At 39.3% G+C, this 25,398-nt stretch overlaps 1 protein-coding gene across 5 annotated transcripts in view; it reads right to left on the reverse strand.

Annotated features, from left to right (window-relative positions):
• The window catches only part of LOC100560187 (sodium channel protein type 5 subunit alpha), a 37,905-nt gene extending 23,369 nt beyond the window's left edge, over window positions 1-14,536 (reverse strand). For 2 of the 5 annotated variants that reach the window (XM_062957819.1, XM_062957818.1), the window contains exons 1-8: window positions 13,941-14,536; window positions 12,099-12,162; window positions 11,430-11,571; window positions 9,263-9,460; window positions 4,822-5,001; window positions 3,433-3,813; window positions 2,129-2,255; window positions 371-609 (exon numbers count right to left, since the gene is read on the reverse strand). In XM_062957819.1, coding sequence (XP_062813889.1) covers window positions 371-609; window positions 2,129-2,255; window positions 3,433-3,813; window positions 4,822-5,001; window positions 9,263-9,460; window positions 11,430-11,571; window positions 12,099-12,162; window positions 13,941-14,136 — 1,527 coding nt within the window. In that variant the 5' untranslated portion in view covers window positions 14,137-14,536. Of the gene's footprint in view, window positions 1-370; window positions 610-2,128; window positions 2,256-3,432; window positions 3,814-3,935; window positions 4,059-4,821; window positions 5,002-9,262; window positions 9,461-11,429; window positions 11,572-12,098; window positions 12,163-13,940 lie in introns of those variants that run through there. The other 3 variants (XM_062957817.1, XM_062957816.1, XM_062957820.1) reach the window with 2 other exon arrangements.
• Window positions 14,537-25,398: the final 10,862 nt, after the last annotated feature.

Genomic DNA, 25,398 nt, shown 5'->3' on the forward strand with positions numbered 1-25,398 from the left:
TTTTCAATATATCGTGATATTTTGGTGCTAAATTCGTAAATACAGTAATTACAACATAACATTACAGCGTATTGAACTGTTTTTTCTGTCAAATTTGTTGTAAAACATGTTTTAGTGCTTAATTTGTAAAATCATAACATAATTTGATGTTTAATAGGCTTTTTCTTAATCCCTCCTTATTATCCAAGATATTTGCTTATCTAAGCTTCTGCCAGCCCTTGTAGCTTGGATAAGTAAGACTCTACTGTATTTTCAAATATTCTTTCCATCCTTCAACCCAACACACTCCAATTTAGTTTTGGAAGTGAACGACTGTCTAGATAATTAAAATAAAATAGTTGGAATACCTTAGTTGTCAGAATGTATTTACCTTGTTCCCTATGGAAAGCATGAGTTTGAACCCGGGCGTCATTTTATAGTGTTCCAGAGCCATGAAAAGAGTATTAATCACAATGCAAAGTGTGATTGTGAGGTCAGTAAATGGATCCATCACAAAAATGCTCACTTTCTTCTTTATTTTCATCCACATTGGGCAACATTCCCAGACAAGGTACCTGAAGGCCAACTTCTTCAAAAAAGGAGGGCATCTCTGATTTGATTCTTCAAGTTCTAAACAAGAAACAAAATGCAGTAAGACCTCCCACTCTCCAAAATTGTAGAAGGAAAAAAAAGGAACTGATCAATCAAGTATTTTCAAAAATTTGAATGATTTCTGGCACACAAATACACATATCCCATGTTACTCATTATTGGGTATTCTAGTTATGTCTAATGAGAGCTGAAGGTCCAGAGTTGTCCATCCCCAGAACAACAGAATATCAAATGTCTATCATCGTGAATTTTGCAAACCTTCCCACTGTTCACTTTGCATTTATGTTGTATTTAATCTCAAATGGGTAGCCTTCCTCTTAATACTATTTGAAACAAGAGAATAGCAGTTTGAAGAAGAAAAGTATTGGGCTTTTTCCTCTGCCAGTGGGCAAAATTGCCTTATGAGCACTGTGTGGGAATAATAAATGAATGAATGAACAATTAATTGCTTTCTTTCAATGACCTCAGAGTCCACACTGGTTTTGACGTTGTGGACTTTGTTGCATTCACACTGATTTTTTAAATTTAATGGGTGTCTTAAAAACCCAGTGGCACAGCAGGTTAAGGTGCTGAGCTGCTGAACTAGTTCAAATCTGGGGAGCAGCATGAGCTCCCACTATTAGCCCCAGCCTCTGCCAACCTAGCAGTTTGAAAACATGCAAATGTGAGTAGATCAATAGGTACCACTCCGGCGGGAAGGTAATAGTACTCCATGCAGCCATGCCAACCACATAGGCGTCTATGTACAACACTGGCTCTTCAACTTAGAAATTGAGATGAGCACCAACCCTCAGAGTCGGACATGACTAGACTTAATGTCAGGGGAAAGCATCCAAAAATCACCTTTACCTTAAAAACTATTTTTACTAAAATAGTTTTTAAGACACTCATTGGAATGGAGGAAAAGAAGAGAAAAGATTCCACCTAAACATTAGGAAGAACAACTTAAAGAGCATCCTGGAAACATCTGAAAGGATATCATATTGAGGAGACTTGTTTTCTGTCACTCCAAAGACTAGGACTTGGAACAATGGAATCAGACTACAAGAAAAAGGATTCCATGTAAATATTAGGATGATTTTCTTGGCAGTAAGCTGTTCAACACTGCTTGCAAGTATGGTTAGGTTTTCTTCTCTGGAGGTTTTGAACCAGAGGCTAGATGTCCATCTGACAGGAGTACTTTGATTGTGTATTCCTGCATGGCAGAATGGATTACCCTTGGGGTCTCTTTCTACTCCATGATCCTATAAGGTTTTTTAAACAATCAGTGAGTAGAAAACAGTGGATTTGTCAGCCCCTAAGTGTCTTTTCTGTGGAAAGAGAGGACATACATGTGCAAAGAACCTCCTCTTTTCCCCATCATCCCTAGCATCGCTCTCTCATTTCCTAAGCTCATATTCGGTCCATCCATTACATGCCATATGGGAATGAAGCTGACTATGTAACACATTCCTATGGGAATTACAGTATGTTATTGACATGCCATTGAACTAAGTAACCAACTGGAGTATAATAAAGAGTACAATAAAGTGTGTACCTTCCAGCACACTTGTAATGATGCTGACGGCACTGGCTGCCCTCTGCCTTTGAAGCGGACGGTTGTAATGATCCACAGACAGACGGTGACTTTGGAGCATCTTTTTGGCTTCATCATATGAAGGATTCTGTTCAAACATGTAAACAACAATTATGAAATGCTTTTGGATTTCACTTTCAGACCGGAATAGAGGTTGAACACAGGTTAACCCTGTTAGGCATGTCCAAAAGGGATCCCACGGCTTCCCTAAATTGAAAACCAATACTTGTTTCTCATCAAATGCAGAGGAAACAAAAGAATGGTTGCTTGACTAACTGGAATCTCAGACTCAATTAAGCTTCAAGGGGATAAACAGGAGGTCTCAACCCACTGGATCAATCAGCACCAGCAGATACTGTGTAGGGAAAAAAAGTTTACAAGAATTACAGTATATTGATATTTTTTTGGAACCATTTCAGATAGAAAACTGGGGAAAGGGATTGCCAGACTCCAGCATATCTTTTTTCACTTTTTATTTGTGGCCACTCAGTTTGTACTATATGGAACTGCTTTGGCATCGTTCTTGGAAGGAACCAGATTCATGTGATTCTGGGGTCCATCAACTACCAAAACAGCCATTCATAAGAAACACAGAATCATAAAAATAGTAAAACATATTGGGCATATTTCGAGGGTATATTTATCTCTGTCTTGACATCAGCAATGCCTGAAAACACATAACTTCAGCTATGTCTTTTGTATCATAGATACAGCATTTCATTGAAAACATTCCAGGAAGTTCATCCAGAGAAGATTAATAGAACAACCAATAGCAGAAACTGTAAGAAGAGTATTTTGAGGAGGTCCTGTTGTTGTTGTGTGCCTTCAAGTCATTTCCGATTGATAGCAATCCTAAGGAGAACCTATCAGATTATTTTCTTGGCATAATTTGTTCCAAAAGTGTTTATTTTTGCCTTTGGGGCTGAAAAAGTCTGACTTGCTCAAGGTCACTCAATGGGTTTCCATTGCCCGAGCAGTCCTAATCTCCAGTGTTATGGTCCAATGAGCAAACAACTACACCGTGTTAGCAATCCATATGAAAACCATTAGATAACCATTTCACCATAAGTGCAACAGAGCTACATTAGTTGTACTATATTGATGCATGCAAACCTTTGTAAGTCTTAAGTCCAGCTCCTTGAAAGTGTCTGGACTCACTCTGTTGCTACCACTAAATGGCTTTGTTATGTTTGCTTTTGCCAAGAGTAAAACATAGTTGTATGCCCATGACAAATTGCAACATATGCCACAAGTATTCTACATACCAGATCTCCTTTACCGGGGTTTTCCATAACTGGGGGAAGCAACGCCCCTTCCCCTGAAATGGGTTCTTTGAGTGGCCTTACTCCACTGCTCCCCATCAATGAGATCGGCCCGTTGCACTCGTCTCCGGTGCTCCATCGGCCAGGCATCATGTAGTTCGGAGTCCCTGGGCGAGAACTGTAGCTGGCTTGGCTTTGGATGCTTGGCCGCCTCCCCATCCGTGTAGCCAGCAGCAAGCCACGGTGGCTCTCCATCTCCCCAGCACTGCTAGAATCATCCTCCCCAAATTCAGTCCTTGGTACATGGAAATTGAATACACTGCCATGGCTAGGTCGACGTTTCGCTGGATTTGAACTAGGAGCATAACTGTGGGTAAGGACAGCCTAAAGAAGGGAAAACAAAGGAAAGTATAGTAGATGTGATATTGACTCCAGTGCTCTCCAATGGTTATGGAAGTTCATATTTAAATTAAATATATTTACACTTGAGGAGAACAAATACTTACTAAGAGCCTATCAACTGCAGAGAAACATCATGATTGCCTTCCTTTTCCTCCTTCCCTTCCTTCTCGTATATGCTTTAAAGAATGATGTGCTTTCATGGACGGCTGCTTTTTAGATATACTGTTTCTCATTAACTCAGTACTTTAACCATTCAAGGAAGCTCCCCATTGATTTTACCACTCCATATGTCCACTACCATATGATTATTTCTGGTCTGCAGGACCAATTAACTTCACTGTCAGTTATCTGGAGGGATTTCATAACTGCAAAAAACTACTCTATGACCAGTTGTTATAAGACTGCATGCTGATAAGGTTATTTATTTATATCCATGCTTACTATTATGTTTCTCTTTGTCCTCTTAAGACCAACAACAGCCAACAAGGAATACCTTTATTTGGATAGGAGGATGACAATGCCACTAAGATATTGCTTTTCTTGCTACTTTATGGGCAGCGTCCTGTTAATGACATACACAAGTTGCCCAACCCTTGCAGGGCAAATTCTTTGCCACAGCAAAATATATGTATTCTGCTAAATTGTACTGTCAGCAAGGCTGCCCATTTGCATTACTGGGTTAATTTAAAATATGATATACCAGGCTATAATATGGGTTACAAATAAAACAAAAGTAATCAGAATCTACTAGGTTGTATGTCTGCGTTAATGTTGCAGTGCTGCAGAAAGCATTTCAAGCAAGAATCATTTTAAAACAAAGTTGTAAAAAATAATGAAGCTTTAAATCTCAAGCATCTTGGTTAAAATATTGGCCTCCTTTATGCATGGATTGTCTCCATTTAGACACCACAGTTTGTGCAAAGTTAGGATGAAAACAAAGACAGGAGCAACAATTTGCGCAAACAGAGCTTCAAGCAGAGATTGAATTACCAATTTCTGATGACTTTCACTAGAGTAAGACTGAGGTGTTTTTTGCTCCTCTCCATAATCTTCCATTCCTAAAGACAGCTTCTTCATTCTGTTGCTTCGTTCTTTGACCTCTTTGGATGCTATCGGTGATACATCAAAGGAGCTGTGCGACATGCTATCATTTTCTTTGGCAGCTAAATCCTAGGGTGCAAAAGTACGGAACTTAAATCACACAATTGTAACTCTTTAAAAGGTCAAAAAGACTAGTGGGTGGGATGTCAATTTTTCCAGTCACAGGTAGCACTTGGTGATGGTGATTCAAATCATCCACAAGAATTCAACTGTTGTGATGGAAAGGTCTGTCATGATGTAATAGGCCTTTCTTGCCTGTCAGATGCTGACTGCATTTCACGCAAGAGTTTTCTATTCACACTGGTTTAACTCCAGTTACTAGTCCCAGGCTTCAGATTCTCTTGAATTGTCCCTGCCTTGCTGAGATGGCTTACAATTTGTAACATGCTGTTTCCCCCAAACTCTGTTTTAAGGAGATATATATATATATATATATATATATATATATATATATATACGCTATATATCACTCCAGACAACTGATGAAGTAGATTTAGGGCTCATATACATGGGAAAACAATCCAAACTAACATCAAATATGTCCACTATTGTATGATTAATCATGATTAGTCTACACAATGCAAGTGACTTCCAATAAGAGTCTCAAGTCTTTTGCGCTTAACCTGAATTTTTTCTTGGAGTTCTTGGAGAACGGGAGAAGTCCCAGCAGATTGGAGGAGGGCGAATGTGGTCCCTATCTTCAAGAAGGGAAAAAAGAACGACCCAAACAATTACCGTCCGGTCAGCCTCACATCAATACCAGGCAAAATTCTGGAAAAGATCATTAAGGAAGTGGTCTGCGAACACTTAGAAACAAATGCGGTCATTGCTAATAGTCAACACGGATTTACCAAAAACAAGTCATGCCAGACTAATCTGATCTCTTTTTTCGATAGAGTTACGAGTTGGGTCGATACAGGGAATGCTGTGGATGTAGCCTACCTGGATTTCAGTAAGGCCTTCGACAAAGTCCCCCATGACCTTCTGGCAAGGAAACTAGTAAAATCTGGGCTAGACAAAACTACGGTTAGGTGGATCTGTAATTGGCTAAGCGAACGAACCCAAAGGGTGCTCACCAATGCGTCGTCTTCATCATGGAAAGAAGTGACAAGTGGAGTGCCGCAGGGCTCTGTCCTGGGCCCGGTTCTGTTCAACATCTTTATTAACGACTTAGACGAAGGGTTAGAAGGCACGATCATCAAGTTTGCAGACGACACAAAACTGGGAGGGATAGCTAACACTCCAGAAGACAGGAGCAGAATTCAAAACGATCTTGACAGACTAGAGAGATGGGCCGAAACTAACAAAATGAAGTTCAACAGGGACAAATGCAAGATACTTCACTTCGGCAGAAAAAATGGAAATCAAAGATACAGAATGGGGGACGCCTGGCTTGACAGCAGTGTGTGCGAAAAAGACCTTGGAGTCCTCGTGGACAACAAGTTAAACATGAGCCAACAATGTGATGCGGCTGCTAAAAAAGCCAATGGGATTCTGGCCTGTATCAATAGGGGAATAGCGTCTAGATCCAGGGAAGTTATGCTCCCCCTCTATTCTGCCTTGGTCAGACCACACCTGGAATACTGTGTCCAATTTTGGGCACCACAGTTGAAGGGAGATGTTGACAAGCTGGAAAGCGTCCAGAGGAGGGCGACTAAAATGATTAAGGGACTGGAGAACAAGCCCTATGAGGAGCGGCTTAAAGAGCTGGGCATGTTTAGCCTGCAGAAGAGAAGGCTGAGAGGAGACATGATAGCCATGTACAAATACGTGAAGGGAAGTCATAGGGAGGAGGGAGCAAGCTTGTTTTCTGCTGCCCTGCAGACTAGGACACGGAACAATGGCTTCAAACTACAGGAAAGGAGATTCCACCTGAACATCAGGAAGAACTTCCTCACTGTGAGAAGGGCTGTTCGACAGTGGAACTCTCTCCCCAGGGCCGTGGTGGAGGCTCCTTCTTTGGAGGCTTTTAAGCAGAGGCTGGATGGCCATCTGTCGGGGGTGCTTTGAATGCGATTTCCTGCTTCTTGGCAGGGGGTTGGACTGGATGGCCCATGTGGTCTCTTCCAACTCTACTATTCTATGATTCTATGATTCTATGAATTTGTTCAATTTTAAGCAAAGTCAGGGGATACTCCAGGGTTTGTAGGAAAACCCGGAGGATCTGAGGGCTTCATGGTCACCTGGACAGCTGCACTGGGTCAATTTCAGCCCAATCCGCTGTCCAGGCAAACTCCTCTTCCTGGGCTGATCAATCCAGGGAAGTGGATTTCTCATCCCAACTTTATCGTTGCAACTCTTTACTGGCTTTGGAGCTCCTTGCAAGCTCCTTTTTTTCGTGTCAGGAGCAACTTGAGTTGCTTCTGGAGTGAGAGAATTGTCCGTCTGCAAGGACGTTGCCCAGGGGACGCCCGGATGTTTTGATGTTTTACCATCCTTGTGGGAGGCTTCTCTCATGTCCCCGCATGGAGCTGGAGCTGATAGAGGGAGCTCATCCGCACTCTCCCCGAATGGGATTCGAACCTGGCAGCTTTCAGGTCAGCAACCCAACCTTCAAGTCACTGGTCATTACGGTCATATCCAAATGTGGAACTTGGGCAACCAGCAAAAAGTAGGGGTTCATCCTTCGTATGATTTCTGCAGACATGACAGGTGCAGATTGCTCTGTGGCCAGAAAGGAATAGCATTGGTGTCAGAAAAACAAGGGAACAGGGCAGCAAGTGGACAGACTGGACCATTTGGACACATGGGCCCAAATTCAACAGCTCCAGGGCACAAATACCCCAGATTAATTTGCTCCAAGTACATGTGCCCTTAGTCTGAGAAAGCTTATGCTACCAACTAGAGGTGTGCGAAGTGGCTGAAATCTGATTAGTTTTTGATTTTGGAGCTTTGGATGTCCCCCCTTCATTTCGTAAAGATCCATAGGCGTCCCATTTCATTATCAGAATCTCCAAAGCTTTGTAATTGTTTCATTAAGATTTGTTCCATTAGCGGCAATGGGGAGATTTCGAGGCTTGTTCCTCCATCATTTTTGCAGTTATCCAGACTAAACTTGGCACACCTGTAGGCAACATGTACCACTGTAAGCCTGTCAAGTTTCAGAATGTTTCGATCATCCACTAATTTTAAGGAATTTTTAAAAGTTTTTACAAATAACTACAAAAGGTAGTTTCACAAACTACAAAAGGTATTCCCTTGAATTTCTGCACAATGAGACAACAAAAGCAAAGCATCAATCCTGCAAAGTTTCAGAAAGATTCATTCATCTACCAATTTTTTGCATTTTTTTTAAAAAAAATCTCTCTACTGTTATTAACTCCTCAAAGAAATACAGACAGCGAGGGGACAAGACCAGCTTTGCAGAAATCCGTGTGATTGCTTGACAAGGGGGGGAAACACCACACAGCACATCAGCCCCTTCGCCCCCTCCCATCCCAGACAATTGTGGTGTATGTTACATTGGGAAAAAAACACAACTTGAAACTCTTCAAAACAACAAATCTTTCCTAATCTGTGCAAAACATTTAGGAGGCATCCGTTTCATTTCGTAATGCTTCGGAGGGGTCCTGTTCCGATTAGTAATTCGGAGATTTGTATTAATGAATCATAGAAATCTCCGAATTACAAAACGAACCTCCAAAGCTTTGCATAGCCTTACTACCAACTTCTTTCTCTCAGTTTCAAAAGGGCTACAAAATCACTCTGTATAGTAATGGTGAAGAAGTGCAAAACATCTCTGTTTCAAAGAAGCCAATATGTTTCCATCTACACTGACCATTTAATGCAGTTCAAGGCCAGCTTCAAACTATGGTGGCTAGACAACAAATGCCCACAAAAGTGCCTGAAAGTTAGCCCTTAATACACATCAGTGCTCTATGGTTTGTGAAATCAACATCCAGGTTTCAGACTGGTTTCCTAAGTAATCACTCTCACAGCAAATCCACTTCCTTCAATACCAGTTTAAAACTGACTTAAGTAGTCAGTGAAGACGTGCCCTAAATAATTTTTCCTGCTCCATCTCCTTGAAGGAGGGGGAACAAATAGAAATTACTTTGTGATAATGTAAAATTACTTTGAAATGCTGCAACCTTACAGTAGAGTCTACTGGTTGTGTCTCACTGGATTCATTGCTCATGACTTGTTCCTTTTGTAACACAATGAATCCAGTGAAACACAACTGGTAGACTCTACTGTAGGTGAACCAGAAACATGGGTTTCTCATGGTGTATGAATACATTCCATAACATCAGTTAGTAGTTACAGGTAGCATGAAAAGTATATGGAACACAGAGATAGTTTCAGACAAGAAACAGAATGAGATACAAACCTCCTGCTCTTTTTTTAGCATCTCCATGGCTTCCCGAAATTTCCTCTCTTTTGCCTCTGTTTCAGCAATAGTAGCTTTGCTCTGTTCTTCATATGCCATCGTGACCACAGCTAGGATCAGGTTGACCAGATAGAAAGATCCCAGGAAGATGACCAGCATGAAAAACAGCATATAGATCTTCCCTGAAGCTCTGAGAGTCTATGTTCAAAAAGAATATACTAAGTCTTATGCTCTTACCCAGATGTGTGACTTTTCTTTATTTACAAAGCAGGCATGATTTTGACACATTTAAGAATTATTTTTAAAAAAACTAAACATTTATTATCTAACATAACAAAAGAAACAATACTAAAATTATCAAGAAGACCAAAAAAAAACCCATGATGCTATAGCAAATAAAGTGGCATCAAACTGCATTAATTCTACAGTGTGGGAGCACCCTTAATTGGCAAAAGTTTATCCTATCAAGTTTATTCTCACAGGCTCTCATCTACAACAGCATATAATGTAATTGAATTGCATTATATGGCAGTGTAGATGGGGCCATAGTTACTGCTACGAAATCCCTTCATGTACTAATATTCTAAACTAATCCAGCTTTGTCTTTGAACAATAGAGTCCTTAGATGACAAAACAGACTACTTTAATCCAGATTGTACCTAATAGATATTTTAAATTGTATGCCAATGGTTTTATGTTAAGCTGCTTCGAGTGTCCTGCAGGAAAGATAAAGTGGGGTATAAATAAATATACTGTATATACTTGAGTATAAGCCTAATTTTTCAGCCCTTTTTTAAGACTGAAAAAGCCCCCCTCGGCTTATACTCGGTTGAGTGTCCTGGTTGGCTTATATTTGGGTCAGCTTATACTCGAGAATAAATTGTGCATTTATTATTTTTCTCTATTATTGGTATTATTACATTTATTATTTTTTCTCTGTTATTGTTGCTACTATTACATTTATTTTACTCTATTTTTATTGTTATTATTAATGCATTTATTATTTCACTCTGATCTTATTATTATTATTGCATTTATTATTTTACTCTATTTATTATTACTTGTATTATTTTCCTGTATTTATTATTATTATTATTATTATTATATGTATTATTTTACTCTATTATTATTAAAAGGATACATAAGCAACACATTTACATTGAAGAAGATGAGAATAATGATTTGATCAGAGTTGGACAGTCGTATCTTAAATTAGAGCTTTATGTAAATATTCAAAAACATTTAACCTACTGATGCCTCAATTAATGCAATTTTATTGGTATCTATTTTTATTTCTGAAATTTACCACCCTCGGCTTATACTGGAGTCAATGTTTTCCCAGGGTTTTTTTGGTGAAGAATTAGGTGCCTCGGCTTATATTCGGATCGGCTTATACTCAAGTATATATGATGATGATGATGATGATGATGATGATAATACATTATTTTAGCCATTTTGGTACCAAAAGCCTAAATCAAATACAAAATAAAACCAAAAATGAACATTTCTGTGGTCTGAAAACTAGCAACAAAGGTAATTGGGCTTCTATTAGAATCATTCCTCTTCTGCCCATACAGTAGATATTTATTTGGAAGGTATCTGTAATGCAGGGAACAGATTGAATGCTACACATTTATTAAATAACAGATCTCAAACTTCCTCTCCAGTCTTTGTGAGGGGAGTTAAAGTCCTTTAAATACAACCACAGTTCTGACTGGATGTTTAATATTGTTTCAATTGGATCTCAATCTGTTATATTTCCAGCATGCCTTTACTTAGTGTCTTTACTTTGATATAGTTTTGATGTGACTTCTATGACTTGTGTGGCTTCGATGTGACATGCGTGGCTTTGACATGATGTTCTCTTTTGTGGTTCTCTAACTAAATGAGGGTTTAACAGGAGTAAACATTGAGAAATCTTTCAGAGGCATGACAATTCCACTTGATAGATTTGAAAAATGCAGACTCAAGCTTTCATGGAGAAGGGTATTCAGAAAGTCCTATTTTCTGGTCACCCAATCCATTCTGCTATCCAAAAATTGCACCCATTCATGCACCCATTATATAGAGACCTGGCCTTAGAAGAAACCCCAAAATGTCTACAGAGCAACAATTTCAAAGCAAGACTTGCATGAAATATTTTAGTTGAAAGCCAAGCATCACCAACCTGTTGATAAAGGCGTTCCCAGTAATCCTGTGTCATAAGACGGAACAAGGAGAGAAAGGCCCATCCGAAAGTGTCAAAGCTTGTAAATCCATAATCGGGGTTACCTCCAACCTTCAGGCAAACAGAATGTCGTGGACAGGAGCTAGAAATCATAACTTTGCTTTTTAAAATAAGGAAATTTTAAGAAATAACACTAATTTCAAATATTTTTTTCTGCTTCTGCCATACTACCAGCTTCTCTGACAACTTTAGCTTTCATCTTTTGTTCAGTCCTTTTCATTCGTCATCATCAATAAACCATAAAATTCTCAGAATAAAAGGCACTTTTGATAGAAAAGCATACAATAGGTTCTGTTTTTCTATTTGGAAATTAGTAAATGTTAGATCTCACCACATGGAGATGCTGTTAGCAACGGTAACTAACTACATACAATTGACAGTGACTTTGTGCAATACAAAAAATAAATGTGAGAGCTGAGTTATGAGGAAGAGGAATAAAAATGGTAGGGTAGGCTGAAAACAGATTAGAGAAAATTAAATTATATCCACTGTTTGCAATTCCATTATATGGATGTTCAATCACTTTTTATACAGTTTCTATTTTGCATGTTTTTTTTCTGAATGGGACATTCTAAGCATAGAAAATGAATAATATGTAAGCACACTTACCCACCATCTGAACTATTAGAACACAATAAATAGTCTTCAGTGTCATTCTTAAGGATGTAATTATCTGTCAGAAATAAAAGCAATCTGGATAAATATGGATGCAACTCTTAGGGTGCATCTACACTGTAGAATTAATGCAGTTTGGCACCACTTTAACTGCTGTAGCTCAATGCTATGGAATCACGGGATATTATAATTTGGAAATGCACCAGTACTCTTTGGCAGAGAAGGCTAAAGGCCTTATAAAATGCTACTGCATTGATTCTACAGGATTGCGTTAAGCTATTCTCAATGGGGTATAATGGTAATTCCTTTCCTGCCCTCAGCATGAGGCCATGGAAGTGTTTTGCTCCTTTCCAGTGAAGGGAGAGGCAACAAAGTAGTTTTAGCCGGAACTTGTTGTGGGCAGGGTCAGTTGGAGTGCGCTCTCCACCCACTTCATTCCTTCGATGACATTGACCCACCCACCCGCCTCCACTAAAGTGTATTTTAAAGGGGTCGCCAATGGGGCTGGATAGGAATCCATGGCAAATTGGGTAAAGGGGGGGGGGGTCCTAAATAGGTGTATATCAGGTATAGGTACGTGCCAGTGTGCACCACAGGAGGAAGGAGATTGGTGTTGAATTCTCCACCTGTTTACCTGATGGGCCTCCTTGTAAGCAACATGTGGGTTTCATCTGGGGGCCATGGTGTCTCGAAATTTTTTGAGGATTGTTAATGTGGGATTTGTGTATTGATGGTGTTTAAATGCAATTTGTGCCATGCTTGTATTGCAACTGATTGCATCATCCAGAATGTACCATAATGTGGAAAGAGTTAATTGCCAAGAAGCTATGATGACCTTGATGTGTGGCTGGAACTAGGGAGTATCCAGACACAAGTGTTTGTGCATAATAATTGTGTCAGTTCAGTTGAGTTCTGTTTGCCTAGAGTTCAAGTCAAGTTCTGTTGGAGAACAAAACAATCCAGTGTTCGTCTGTTGTCTGCAAGTCTGTTTGTGTTGATTACTTCTGCATACAGTAAAACTTTGTAAATAGTTTTACCAACGTCTCTGAGTGTCTCTTCGTTCTGCGATCCACTGCTTCCATCCAACTACTGCTGTGCTGCAAATATTCTGACAAGGATGGCTTGGTCTTTGAAGGCCACTACCTCATTTCATTACAAATTCAAGATCAGGCATGGTCAAACTTGGGCACTGCAGGTGTTTTGGAATTGTGGGGGTTGTTGTCCAAAACACCTGGAGGGCCGAAGTTTGCCCATGCCTGGGATAGATGCAAAAATAGATATAGATAGATAGATAGATAGATAGATAGATAGATAGATAGATAGATAGATAGATAGATTGTGATAGAATACATAAATAGATAGAGAAGATGTGTGTGTGTGTGTGTGTGTGAGAGAGAGAGAGAGAGAGAGAGAGAGAGAGATTGAGATTCATTATAAAACTTATGAGATTTCTGGGATTTTTTATTACAGCTATTACCAATATGCGGCAGAGCAAGATTGGCAGGGTAGAGAAGTATATTGAAATGTGGTTCTTCCCCGTATGAAGAAAGATCTCCAGGGAATGATACTGCTAATGTGTTAATCATTTGTTTCAGTTACAATTATATCATTCCTGGAAGTATGCTTTGTGCGTTTGACAGTAAGATTCCAATAATGCTGTAAAGGAAACTTGGCATGGTGCTCATCTGTTAACTATATATCTTGCAATCCAGTTGTAGAACAATAAAACATTGCATAAATGTATTCCTTGTTTGCTAGGCTGCACTACAAAACCAGGACAAAAGGCACAAAGGAGCCTTTATTTTGCGAGGGATTGGGGAAAAAGCATATACCTACCTGCATTGAGAATGAACTCCTGATAGGACATCAAGTTGTGTTCATTGGGAATCGATGTCTCATTGGGATGCTGCAGCCGTTTGCTCTGGTTGACATACTCTGTGTAGTTCTTGACACATTTATGTCTCAGGTGCCCCTTAAAGAGTTGGAGGCCAATAAGGGCAAAGACGCTCAGGCAGAAGACCGTCAGGATCATCACATCTGCAAGTTTCTTGATGGACTGGATGAGGGCACCGACAATGACCTTCAGACCTGCAGTGGAAAGCAGATGGTACACATCAAATCAAAATAGCAGCAGAACAATTCTTGAGAATCTAATAGAGTCACAGACTTGAAAGATGCCTCCAGGGCCATGCAGTCCAATCCCCTCCTGCCATGCAAAAATACACAGTCAAAGCACTCCTGAGAGATAGCCATCCAGGCTCTGCTTAAAAGCCTCCAGAGTAGGAGACTCTGTGATAAATATAACGTGTGGATTGAATGAAATTGTATGAAAGGTTTATAACTGGGACCTATAGAGGCAGAAGATACCATTCTAAGAATACTGAAGCATGGAAAACTGCAAAAGGCTGATGAAGCAAAAACTGCTAAATTATTGACATGACCAGACAATGATTAACTCTGTGGTTAAAAACAACATGTTTGCATAGTCAAAGACAATGACATTCTGAGTTAAAGAAGTCAAGCAATGCTCCTTACTTAAACCAATATCAGTTAATGAAGAACAGCTAACACCTGTCTAGATCTGATGGAGTCAGTATTAGCTGCAAAACAACCTGTCAGTCATTTACAATTTTTTTGGAACAACAACAGCAAGAAATATGCTATATAAGAGACTGATCAAGGCAGAATAGAGGGGTAGAATGATTTCCCTGGATCTAGGCACTAGACTCCTATTGATGAAGGCTAAAATCCCTTTGGCTTTTTTAGCTGCTGAATGACATTGTTGGCTCATGTTCACCTTCCTCCCCACGAGGACTCCAAGATCTTTTTCACATTCTCTGCTGTCAAGCCAAGCATTGTCCCCCATTCTGTATCTTTGCATTTCATTTTGTCTGCCTAAGTGGAGTATCTTGCATTTGTCCCTGTTGAACTTCATTTTGTTAGTTTCCGCCCATCTGTCATTTTGTTAGTTTCGGCCCATCTGTTAAGATCGTTTTGAAATCTGCTCTTGTCTTCTGGAGTATTAGCTATCCCTCCCAATTTGGTGTTGTCTGCAAACTTGATGATCATGCCTCCTACTCCTTCATCTAAGTCATTATTAAAGTTGTTGAACAGAACCGGGCCCAGGACAGAACCCAGCTTATGGCACTCCACTTGTCACTTCGTTCCAGGATGAAGAGGAAGCATTGGGGAGAATCACCCATTGGGTTTGTTCACTTAGCCAATTACAGATCCATCTACCTGTAGTTTTGCCTAGCCCACATTCCAGAAGGTCATGGGCAACCTTGCTGAAGGCCTTACTGAAATCCAGATACGCTACATCCACAGCGTTCCCTGCATCGACACAGCTTGTAACTATATCGAAAAAAGAGATCAGGTAATGTTTATATAAAGCAACAAGTGTCAAACTATGTTAATTCTACAGTGTAGATACACCTTGAGATCCTTTGTATAATATGCCATTAAGCCACTCTTAGCAGAGATTATTCAAAGGCATTCATACCTGGGATGACTGAAATTGTTTTCAAAGCTCTCAGCACCCGAAACATCCGAAGAACCGAAACGTTACCCAAGTCAATAAACGCTCCTATGTATCTGTAAAATCAAAATGTTACAAGAAGATCATTAAGAAGCAAAGGTTTCTTGGCATCTACGTCCTATGAGATCTTCATTGTTGTCATTCCTGAATTATGGCCACCCTAAGAGTGTGTGACTTGCCAATGGTCATCCATTGGGTTTCCATGACTGATCAGAGATTCGAACCCTGTTTTCCAGAATCGTAATCCAATGGTCAAACCACTATGCCATACTGGTGTTCATCCATGCTGTTAAACTGATTGTACACAGACATTTTTTCAGATTTACCAGTATTGAGCACTCAGTTGATATTAAAAAGAAAAAAAAGATAATTGATCTGGCCAAGGATGTTCAATGTTAATTAATAGGGATTGTGTGCAAACATAATATATCTGTTGTGAAGCTCAGGAAGGAGGGGATCCATCATTGGAGTTGTAGTTTCACAAGGTCTTTGGCCTTCTCTGCCAAATAGTATCAGTGCCTCATCAAACTACAACTCCCAGCATTCAATTGCATTGAGCAATAGTAGTTAAAATGGCATCCAACTGCATTCATTCTACAATGTAGATGCACACAAACCTGTAGAAATGTCACACCTATAGAAATATCACAAGCCAGAGGAACCCTACCTCTTAACAAATTCTGTCCCAAAAAGAACTACATGCCTTCAGGTTGCCATATGTCTAAAATAACTTGAAGGCACACTATGGCAATCATGGCAATTGTTGAAAAATATTGAGTTTGATGGATTACTGCCCAAAAAGCAGTCACTTCACCCATTGGGAAAGAAACCACCAGCCATTACCCAATTCTAAGGTTTAGTAGCAAAAATAGTTATTTGCTGGGCATATAATGCATATTATATGCGATTTTAATGCTCTGTTTAGCCTTTACAGTCCAATTTTTCAAAGGAAAACAACTACTCATTCGTTTGGGGGCTATAAAACATAAACGTTGACACTTACGCCATCATAATCACGCTGAAATCCAACCAGTTCCATGGATCTCGCAGGAAAGTGAACTCATTCAAACAGAAGCCCCGTGCCAATATCTTGATTAGACATTCAAAGGTATAAATACCGGTGAAAGTGAACCTATGTAACAGAAAAGCCAAGTCAATATATATATGTGTGTGAAGTACATTTATATTACTTAAATGCATAAACGATTTAAGGTTGGCCTAGCATATCCACAGATCCTTTAGCCAAGGATTCCACCATCCAAGGCTTGAAAATATTTTTGAAAAACCCAAAATCAAGTTTTGATTCTGACATTTTATATGAGGAATGCCATGTTACTACATCATCGAGCATAATGGGACTTGGGCATCCACTATATATAGTAAAGTCTCACTTATCCAAGACTCGCTTATCCAAGGTTCTGGATTATCCAATGCATTTTTGTAGTCAATGTTTTCGATATATCGTGATATTTTGGTGCTAAATTTGTAAATACAGTAATTACAACATAACATTACTGCTTTTTCTGTCAAATTTGTTGTATAACATGATGTTTTGGTGCTTAATTTGTAAAATCATAACCTAATTTGATGTTTAATAGGTTTTTCCTAAATCTCTCCTTATTATCCAAGATATTTGCTTATCCAAGGTTCTGCTGGCCTGTTTAGCTTGGATAAGTGAGACTCTAGTATAGTAAAATAAGGCTATTGAAGTTGCTTCCTATTATTATTATTATATTTATTATGTTTATTATGTTTATTGTTGTGCTTATTTATATCCCACTTTCTTCATAAGGAAATTCCTATTCAATACAAAAAAAACAAGTTAGTTTCTGCTAGGTGGAACTACAGGATATTTTAAGTTAAGGCTGCAAAATATTTCTATTTAGTTTCCTTTCATTTTTAATCTGGGTAATAGCAAGCATTTTTCAGTGGATTACAGAAAATGAAAATCTAACATACAGTAGAAGATATGCAATAAGCTAATAAAAATGAACAGCATAGAGGGAAATATAAAACAATTGTAAACATTCCAAAGGTTCAACCTGTGTCTTCTCTTGTTGAGAAGGACTTGGAGAAAATATATTATGGAAGTTAATGGTCAAGACCAATTGTGGGGTCAATTAGCTATAATGATAGATCCTATGACAAAAAGGTCATGTGATTGCATTGCATTCCTCATTACTTGGACAGATACTAAATACTAAAAGAGACAGCTTTCATTTTGTTATATCCAATGCAACAAGACAAATTATGTACTGTAAAATGTGGCCCTGAAGCCGTGGTTCTTGCTGAAATCACTCAACAACTCTATAGTCAACATCAAGCAGTAGGTAACTATAGACTTGCATTGAAGGACCTGAGATTCTTAAAGAGACCATTTTAATAAAACCTGGAAATAATCAAATCTGCAAAAGTTAAGCTCTCAAATGTGAAGGGCCAACTGTAGAAAATAGGAAAGAGAAACCAGAACCACCAAAGGTACTCACTCAACATATTTGCTTGAAGAAGTCTCATTGGTGCCCGACTGCGGCGATTCCGACAAAGTCATGAAGACACAATTAGTGAAAATAGTGACCATGATAAACATGGTGAACAATGTAAGTAAAGAGAGTTAAGGGAAGTAAGATTTTGAAAATGTGACCCTAAACTGTGTTTGGTTTCACTATTCTGTCTGTAAGAGCTATTCAATAGTGAAACTCTCTGCCTCAGAGTGCAGTTGAAACTTCTTTTTTGGAGGTTTTTAAACAGAGTCTGGGTGCCCATCTGTCAGGGGTGCTTTGATTGTGGTTCTCCTCCATGGCAAGGGATTGGACTGAATGGCTCATGTAGTCTCTTCCAATTCTATGATTCTATGGTGGGCTTCATCATATCCTTCTTTGATTTCAACGTTCTCCAGAAGGCCAACTATCTCACGCATCTCTCCTAAATGGCAGACACAATTGACTCAACAACAAACATTTAAAGGCAATGTGAAAGACAAATGAGCCCTTCTCCATGCAAAGGATATGAATGTACCAAAATTTTAATGGCTAGTCGTCTGATTGGATGAAAAGGGCTAAAGATCCACAGAGCACGGGTGGCTGTAAACCGGAAGATGGCTTTCCCTTTGTTCAGTACCATAAATGTCTGTGGAAGGAGAGGCATTAATCAGAAACAACTCATAAAAGATAAGTATCTTTTATCTAGAATCTTGAAATGCTTCAAAATCCAAAATTGTCCACATGGATTGACCCAACTTTAGTCCTGTTTCAATCCCAATTTTAATCCCTTACATGAGAGTATTAATGCAGTAATATTAATTCTCTCAGTAGTAACAAGCAGAAAACACATTTCTCCCTACACTGTATTAATAACAACTTCAAGGAATACCCATCTATTGGAGATTACCATATATACTCAGGTATTAGTTGACTTTATTTTGACTTTACGTATAAATCAAGGTCAGGTTAGATGATTTTGAGATGACCCATGGGTAAGTCAAGGGTCACTCTGCGGAGAGGAGAAAGCACTACCACCACCTCAATGAACCACATGCCCCTGGTCACCATCATTCTACTTGGAGGAGATGGTTAATTTTTTTTAAAGTTAATTTATAGCATTAACTTTTATCAAAATATAAACCATTCCGATCTCTGAATTAAGTGGCGAAAGATGAGACCATAATCCATCCCTGGAACACTAATGGGGTACTCCTGGGATGGACTAAGCCATTCTACCCAGAGAAAGGGACAGTCCAATATTTGATGTGTGCCACATGATCTTGGAGGTATCTATGGACAACACCGGCTCTTTGGCTTAGAAATGGAGATGAGCACCAACCCCCAGAGTCAGACATGACTGGACTTAACGTCAGGGGAAAACGTTTACCTTTATCTTTTATGGTATAGTACTGACATTGTCCTATGGATAAGCCAACCCAATATTTGGGGTTTGTTTTTGACTAAAATTTCTAGACTTCTGCATGAGTTTTATAGACAGACACTCATGAATAAGTTGACCTCATGTTTACATTGAGATCAGTTTTGAGGGGCCAAAATTAAGGATTTTGTCATCCTTGTGGCTAAATTGAGAATCATTCCTTGGAGATGAGTTTGGTGCTTCTTTAAGGTTCTCCCAGAATGGACTAAGCTCTCAAATGTCACCATTCTATTCAGAAAAGGGGGTAGTCACTTTCTGACAAAAGTTTTGGAGCAGAACTTCCATTGATCCATGGATAAGTCAATCCAGGATTTGGGGTTCAATTTCTTTTATTAAGATTTCTAGCCCTTTACATGAATATCTACAGAATCACTAATTGGGCAGCTGGTTTCTTTCCCATGATACTAATGAACCCATAAGAAAATTTCGTCACCTTATGATCATTATAATAAGGGTCAAGATCCTCGAGGGGCTCTCCAATGAGCTCAGGAGGAAGGTTTCCATAGAGAGCCGGCAGTTTCTGGAAAGCCTGTAAGTCAAGCTGAGGGCGAAGTTTGTCCCTTAGGAGTATGTCTTTGCTCTCTTTCTTGGCTGCAATGCGCTTCTGAATGGTAGCCAAAGATTCGTGGGTGAAACGACGGAAGTTGTTAGCACCCAGCAAGGTCAAGTCATCCATTTTTGCATCCATATTTCTTCCTGTGAGTTGAGGCAAAAGCCTTGCTGCAAAATTCACTGAGGAGGCATATCCAAGAAGGAGGTTGACCACATGATTGCAAGAGGCCTTCTGAGTTGCTGGGTAGGAAAAGCAATCTGAAGATGCTAGTCACAGATGCAGGCGAAACGTTTGGAGAAAATGCTGCTAAAACATGTCCATATAGTCCGGAAACCATACAACACTCCAAAGCTGAAAGTCACTTAAACGAAAAGACAATAGAAAGCAGATAAAGCTGCAAACTTGTATTTGGTTTAACCTGTAAATAAGAACCACTGAATTCAAAGATACTTACAGATCAGAAACCACACAACACTCCAATGATTCCAGCTGTGAAAACCTTTGACAATACAAATATACTTACTTCTGAGTAGACATGTTTAGGACTGCATTGTACATATTGGTCATATAGCAACAGTAATAACATTGTTTTTCTGAACTCCACATGGACTTATCATATAAGAAAACAAATACAACCCATCATTGACAGATGAGAACATGTTTTATATATTCTTATTCATAATGTTGACTACTGAACATTTCCCATTATGCATAGAAGACCAGAAAAAGAAAGCATAAACTTCACAAATCAACAAGATCAAATACCAGCAATAGCTTTAAAAGTAATGGGAGTTGTAGTTTTACAAGGCTTCTAACCTTCGCTTCCAAAGCATTCTGGTGTAAATTACAAAACTTAGAGCATTCCATAGCATAGAGCCATGGCAATTAAAGTAGTGCCAAACTGCATTCATTTTGCAGTGTAGATGTAAATTAAGAAATAAATGGATGAAGAGGAGAAAGTTTTTATATATATATATCATATCCTCATTTTATTTTCATATTATTTGGGAAAGGCAATGGATGATGGTGGCCAAAACTAGCCCAAGAACATCATGGCTGAATAGGAATTTGAACCTAGGACTCCTCAATCCTCACCCCAAACTGTGGTCAGTACATCGCACCAGTTCTCCTTTGTAGTCTTCTCTATTTTAAGACAATGATGCCAGACATTGCTCAGGATACATTTGAGTTTTGGAGACACACCTTTTCTAAGAGGGCACATGCGATTGGTCTAGATAAAAGGAGATAGTGTTTGTAAAAACTTTGAACTGCAACCAAATGTGTTCTTGGTCTCCATTTATCTGTTGGCAAATGTTCCAAAATGAGGTGAAAGTGTTCATCCATGCAAACCATGAAGGTGCTGTTGATGCAGGAAACAACTCCTCACTCCCAACTGGCTTTGTGACATTGACAAGTGTCACTGCCATCTCCACTACGTGATGTCAGACTCAACATTATTCAGGGAGCAGATTCATTTTTTCTCCCAAAAATATCATCAAAGCACTTGTAGATCAAGAACCCGAAAGGACCTCAACAGATGTGCTTTGGAAATGTATTCTTCCTGCTTTGTCTCCAAAAGCACTTTACTGAAGAGCCAGTTTATAAAATTTTGCTTCCCTGGGAGAAGGATTTGAGTTTCCTGGGGACTTTATTTTTCAGGCGCAGAGGACAAAGCTCTGACAATGTCCTTTTGAGATTTATTGCTGTTCTTATTGTTTGGGATAAATGAGACGGGGCGGGGATAAGCAGGAAAGCTAGTTGTGAATTATGTATGGACTATTATCACTTTTGCCCAGGGCACAGAGGGAATACCGTAATTGCTCATCGGCACTCTTTGCCAATCTTTGCAGACACTTCCCCGTTAGCAGCCACGGTACCTCTATCAAAGCATGTCAGACATAAAAGGATTGTAATGTTGTTTTGAAAACCCAACCAGTTGCACCGCCATGCTATTTTCTGTGCTATTTACCTTTCCTTAGAGATTGAATTCATTTATTCTGTTCCAATGAAGATCCACTGCATCTAACAAATACTTTGCCTTAGTTTTGGTTGAAGATAGGGATCAGTAGTTTAATAAAATTAGAATTCATGAGTTGAAAAGGGTCAGGTGCCAAGGTATTTTGATACTTTCTGCTCTCGTTTAAAATCTCCATAATACTTGGCAGATTTTCCCAGCAAAAATACATTGCAAAATACTACTATGCAGTATATTTAGGACTGACTTGATCTTAGATTATTGATTATAACCATGTACTGTCCAAAAGTCCTACTCCTAATGCAGTGGTTCCCAAACTGTGGTCCATGGTCCACCGGTGGTCCACAAGAACTAAAATATGGTCTGCGGCCTCACCGTTACTACACCATTGTAACGAGAGCAACTGGTCTCATGAAACCCTCTTATAATGCTGAGGCAACAGGGATGTCTGAGGGGAGAGGCTGACTATCCATGAAAGGCGTGACAACAAGCCTTCTGACTGCTGCTTCTCCTCCTCCTCCCTCCCCCTGAGTGAAGCCAGTCCATGTGGTGCCTGGAAACAGGGGCGCCTTGGTGTCTTTGTTTTTAGGTCTGTTCCTGGGGTTATTTGTGATGCTGATTCAGAAAATTGCATTGCATAGATCACATCAGCTCTAGGTTATTAAATATGGTTTTCTGTGGGTGAGCAAATGGCGACTACTGGATGGCATATGTTATGTATCACAAACTAGAGCTGATGTGGTCTATCCTACGCAATTTTCTGAATCAGCACAACAAATAACCAAACCAAACCTAAAGTTGACCAAAAACTGATTCGTAACCATTTTGGTACTAATGTTGGAGAGTGGTCCCTGGTCAAAATGATCCCTGGTGAAGTGGTCCCAGGTCAAAAAAAGGTTGGGAACCAATGTCCTAATGGGGAGAAAGTGCTGGAACAAGACTATTATCTGTATTTTGATATTATCTTTAGGGATATAACTGTGTTGACCGGCATGGTGGGAACCTGCCCCACATTTCTCAGATTAACCAAGGCATTTATGAAGATTGCAGAATTAAGGGAAAAGTCAAAGTCTGTACAGAAATAATGGGTTTTGAGAAAGGAACTTCTGATAACAAAGAGGAAGCATCCAAATGGGATTTTGCGTGATATTCAAAGCATAAAGGAGCACATCAGTAAATATATTGGCTGACATTGTTTATATAGAGTGAAAGGGCCCCTTTTGTGTTGCAGTTTCTCAAAACTAGAAGGATATAAGAATTGCAGTTTAGCAAATGCCAGCATTAACCAATTTAACCTGCACCTTCCCAATAAATCTGCAGGTTGAAGCTTAGCCACATACTATGTTAGACTTTTTCCAAATGTTTCAGCAAAGTTGTCACTTTTAAATGTGTTCTAAGGGTTCAGCACTATTTTGTTTTCTCATCATAGATTAATGCAGTGATAGGAAGGAAAGTAGTCATAGATAAATGACTATAAATGACTGTGAAAATGATGTGAACCAGAAATGGGCTGATGTGCCTATCTCTATGAACAACACTAAAGTAATACATGTAATTTGTTAGAAAAGCAAGGATTAATATTGTCATAGAAAGGTCAAAAGTGAAGATAGTGTCATAAAATGAATAGGTGCTTTGCTTATCATTAAAAAAAACCTTCTCCAGAAGTCTAGAAACATGATATTTTAATCATCTTTGAACAGTTAAAATGTGGCACCTCCTCTAACTTCCCATTTTAGCAGAAAAAAAGACACACTTTACATAACCAGATCTAGATTTTGAGCAAAGTCCTGACATAGATTTTGATTTACAGAGAGACAGAAGTAATGCAATAAAATTCGTTTTCTAGTGCATTTTGGAGGAAGGACAGAATATAAATGCGAGAGATAATTCTATGTCAATTCGAGATAATGATATCAGCTTGTCATCTCCCAGGGCCACCATCACTGAATGCTTTCCTGAAATCCGACGCTAAATTACAAGGCGATCATTTCATCCCACAAGCTGTCTTCCTCTTCTAAAAGCTCTTTCCTCTCAAAACCCATCATAAAATAAGCATCTGTCATCCCATAAGAGGAACATTAAAGACAAAAAAAAACCCTGTAAATACTCAGGACTTGTGAGAATATTTACCATCTGTTTCAAGGAAGGAGGAGGTTAAACCAAACATCAGAACATTCCAGAAGGAAGATGGGGACCTAATGGATCTGGATTATTTGAGTGTAACAAAAAGGATTTCTCATTTCTAATTCCTAACAAAATAAAAAGGGACAAAGTTCCTACAAAAGTTGTATTGCTGGGCTTTAAAAAGTTTCCAATAAAAAAGACTGGATCTTTGTTTGATAGGACTGTGAACTCTTGATCCTTGATGTTATTCAGATACATTCCAGAGTTCAGAATGATTTTACTCCTAAACTCTAATTCGTGGATTGTGGGTTTAAAATTTATTTTTACAAAAGAGTTCTGCAGAGAGGAAGTCTGCTTCTTAGCTCTGCTGCATCAAAGAGGAGACATTCAGCACCATGAACAGTGCTTTCCAACACTCACGTTATCAACAGTTGTTCTATGAATCGTATTTGGGTTGTTCTAAAATAGTTTATTCTATTGTCCCCAGTTGGCATATGGCTATGTCCTCCTACATCATGGATGTTGCCATTTCAATATCACTTTCCCTGGCCATTAGCTTGCTGATGAAGGACATTAGGAGAAGGAAGCTTGACTGATGGGATCAAGAACCCAAAACCTACAGAGAGATGCTGTCAGTGCTTACTTATCCCAATATAGTGGCTACGTTCTCCACTTAAAATCCCTGTTTTCTATTGGTGCAAAAGGTCAAGAAGAAGAGACAACTTAAATTTGGCAAGAGATGGAATAGATACTTTCAGGAAATACTAGCTGTTGACTCTTGAAAATAAAAAATAGTTCAACGTTGATACATTTCATTCAATTTCACTCCAGTTCTCATTAGTTTGAGCCAGCATAGCTAATAGTGAAATATGCAGTCCAGCAACAATTGGGGTGTTGTGTAGGATTACCCACACCTGCATTAGCTAAAACCAGTCAGGAATCTTAATGGTTTTCTCTTGTTTTTTCCCTAGGTGCCCCCAATGGTGCAAACCCTTGTGCCAGCAGGACTGCTGACCTAAAGGTTGGCAGTTCAAATCCGGGGAGCGGGGCAAGCTTCCATCTGTCAGCTCCAGCTTCCCACATGGGGACATGACAGAAGCCTCCCACGGGATAGAAAAACATCTGGGCGTCCCCTGGACAACGTCCATGCAGATGGCCAAGTCTCTCACACCAAAAGCGACTTGCA

This window comes from Anolis carolinensis, chromosome 6 (genome assembly GCF_035594765.1).
Source record: "Anolis carolinensis isolate JA03-04 chromosome 6, rAnoCar3.1.pri, whole genome shotgun sequence".
Taxonomy (NCBI): domain Eukaryota; kingdom Metazoa; phylum Chordata; class Lepidosauria; order Squamata; family Dactyloidae; genus Anolis; species Anolis carolinensis.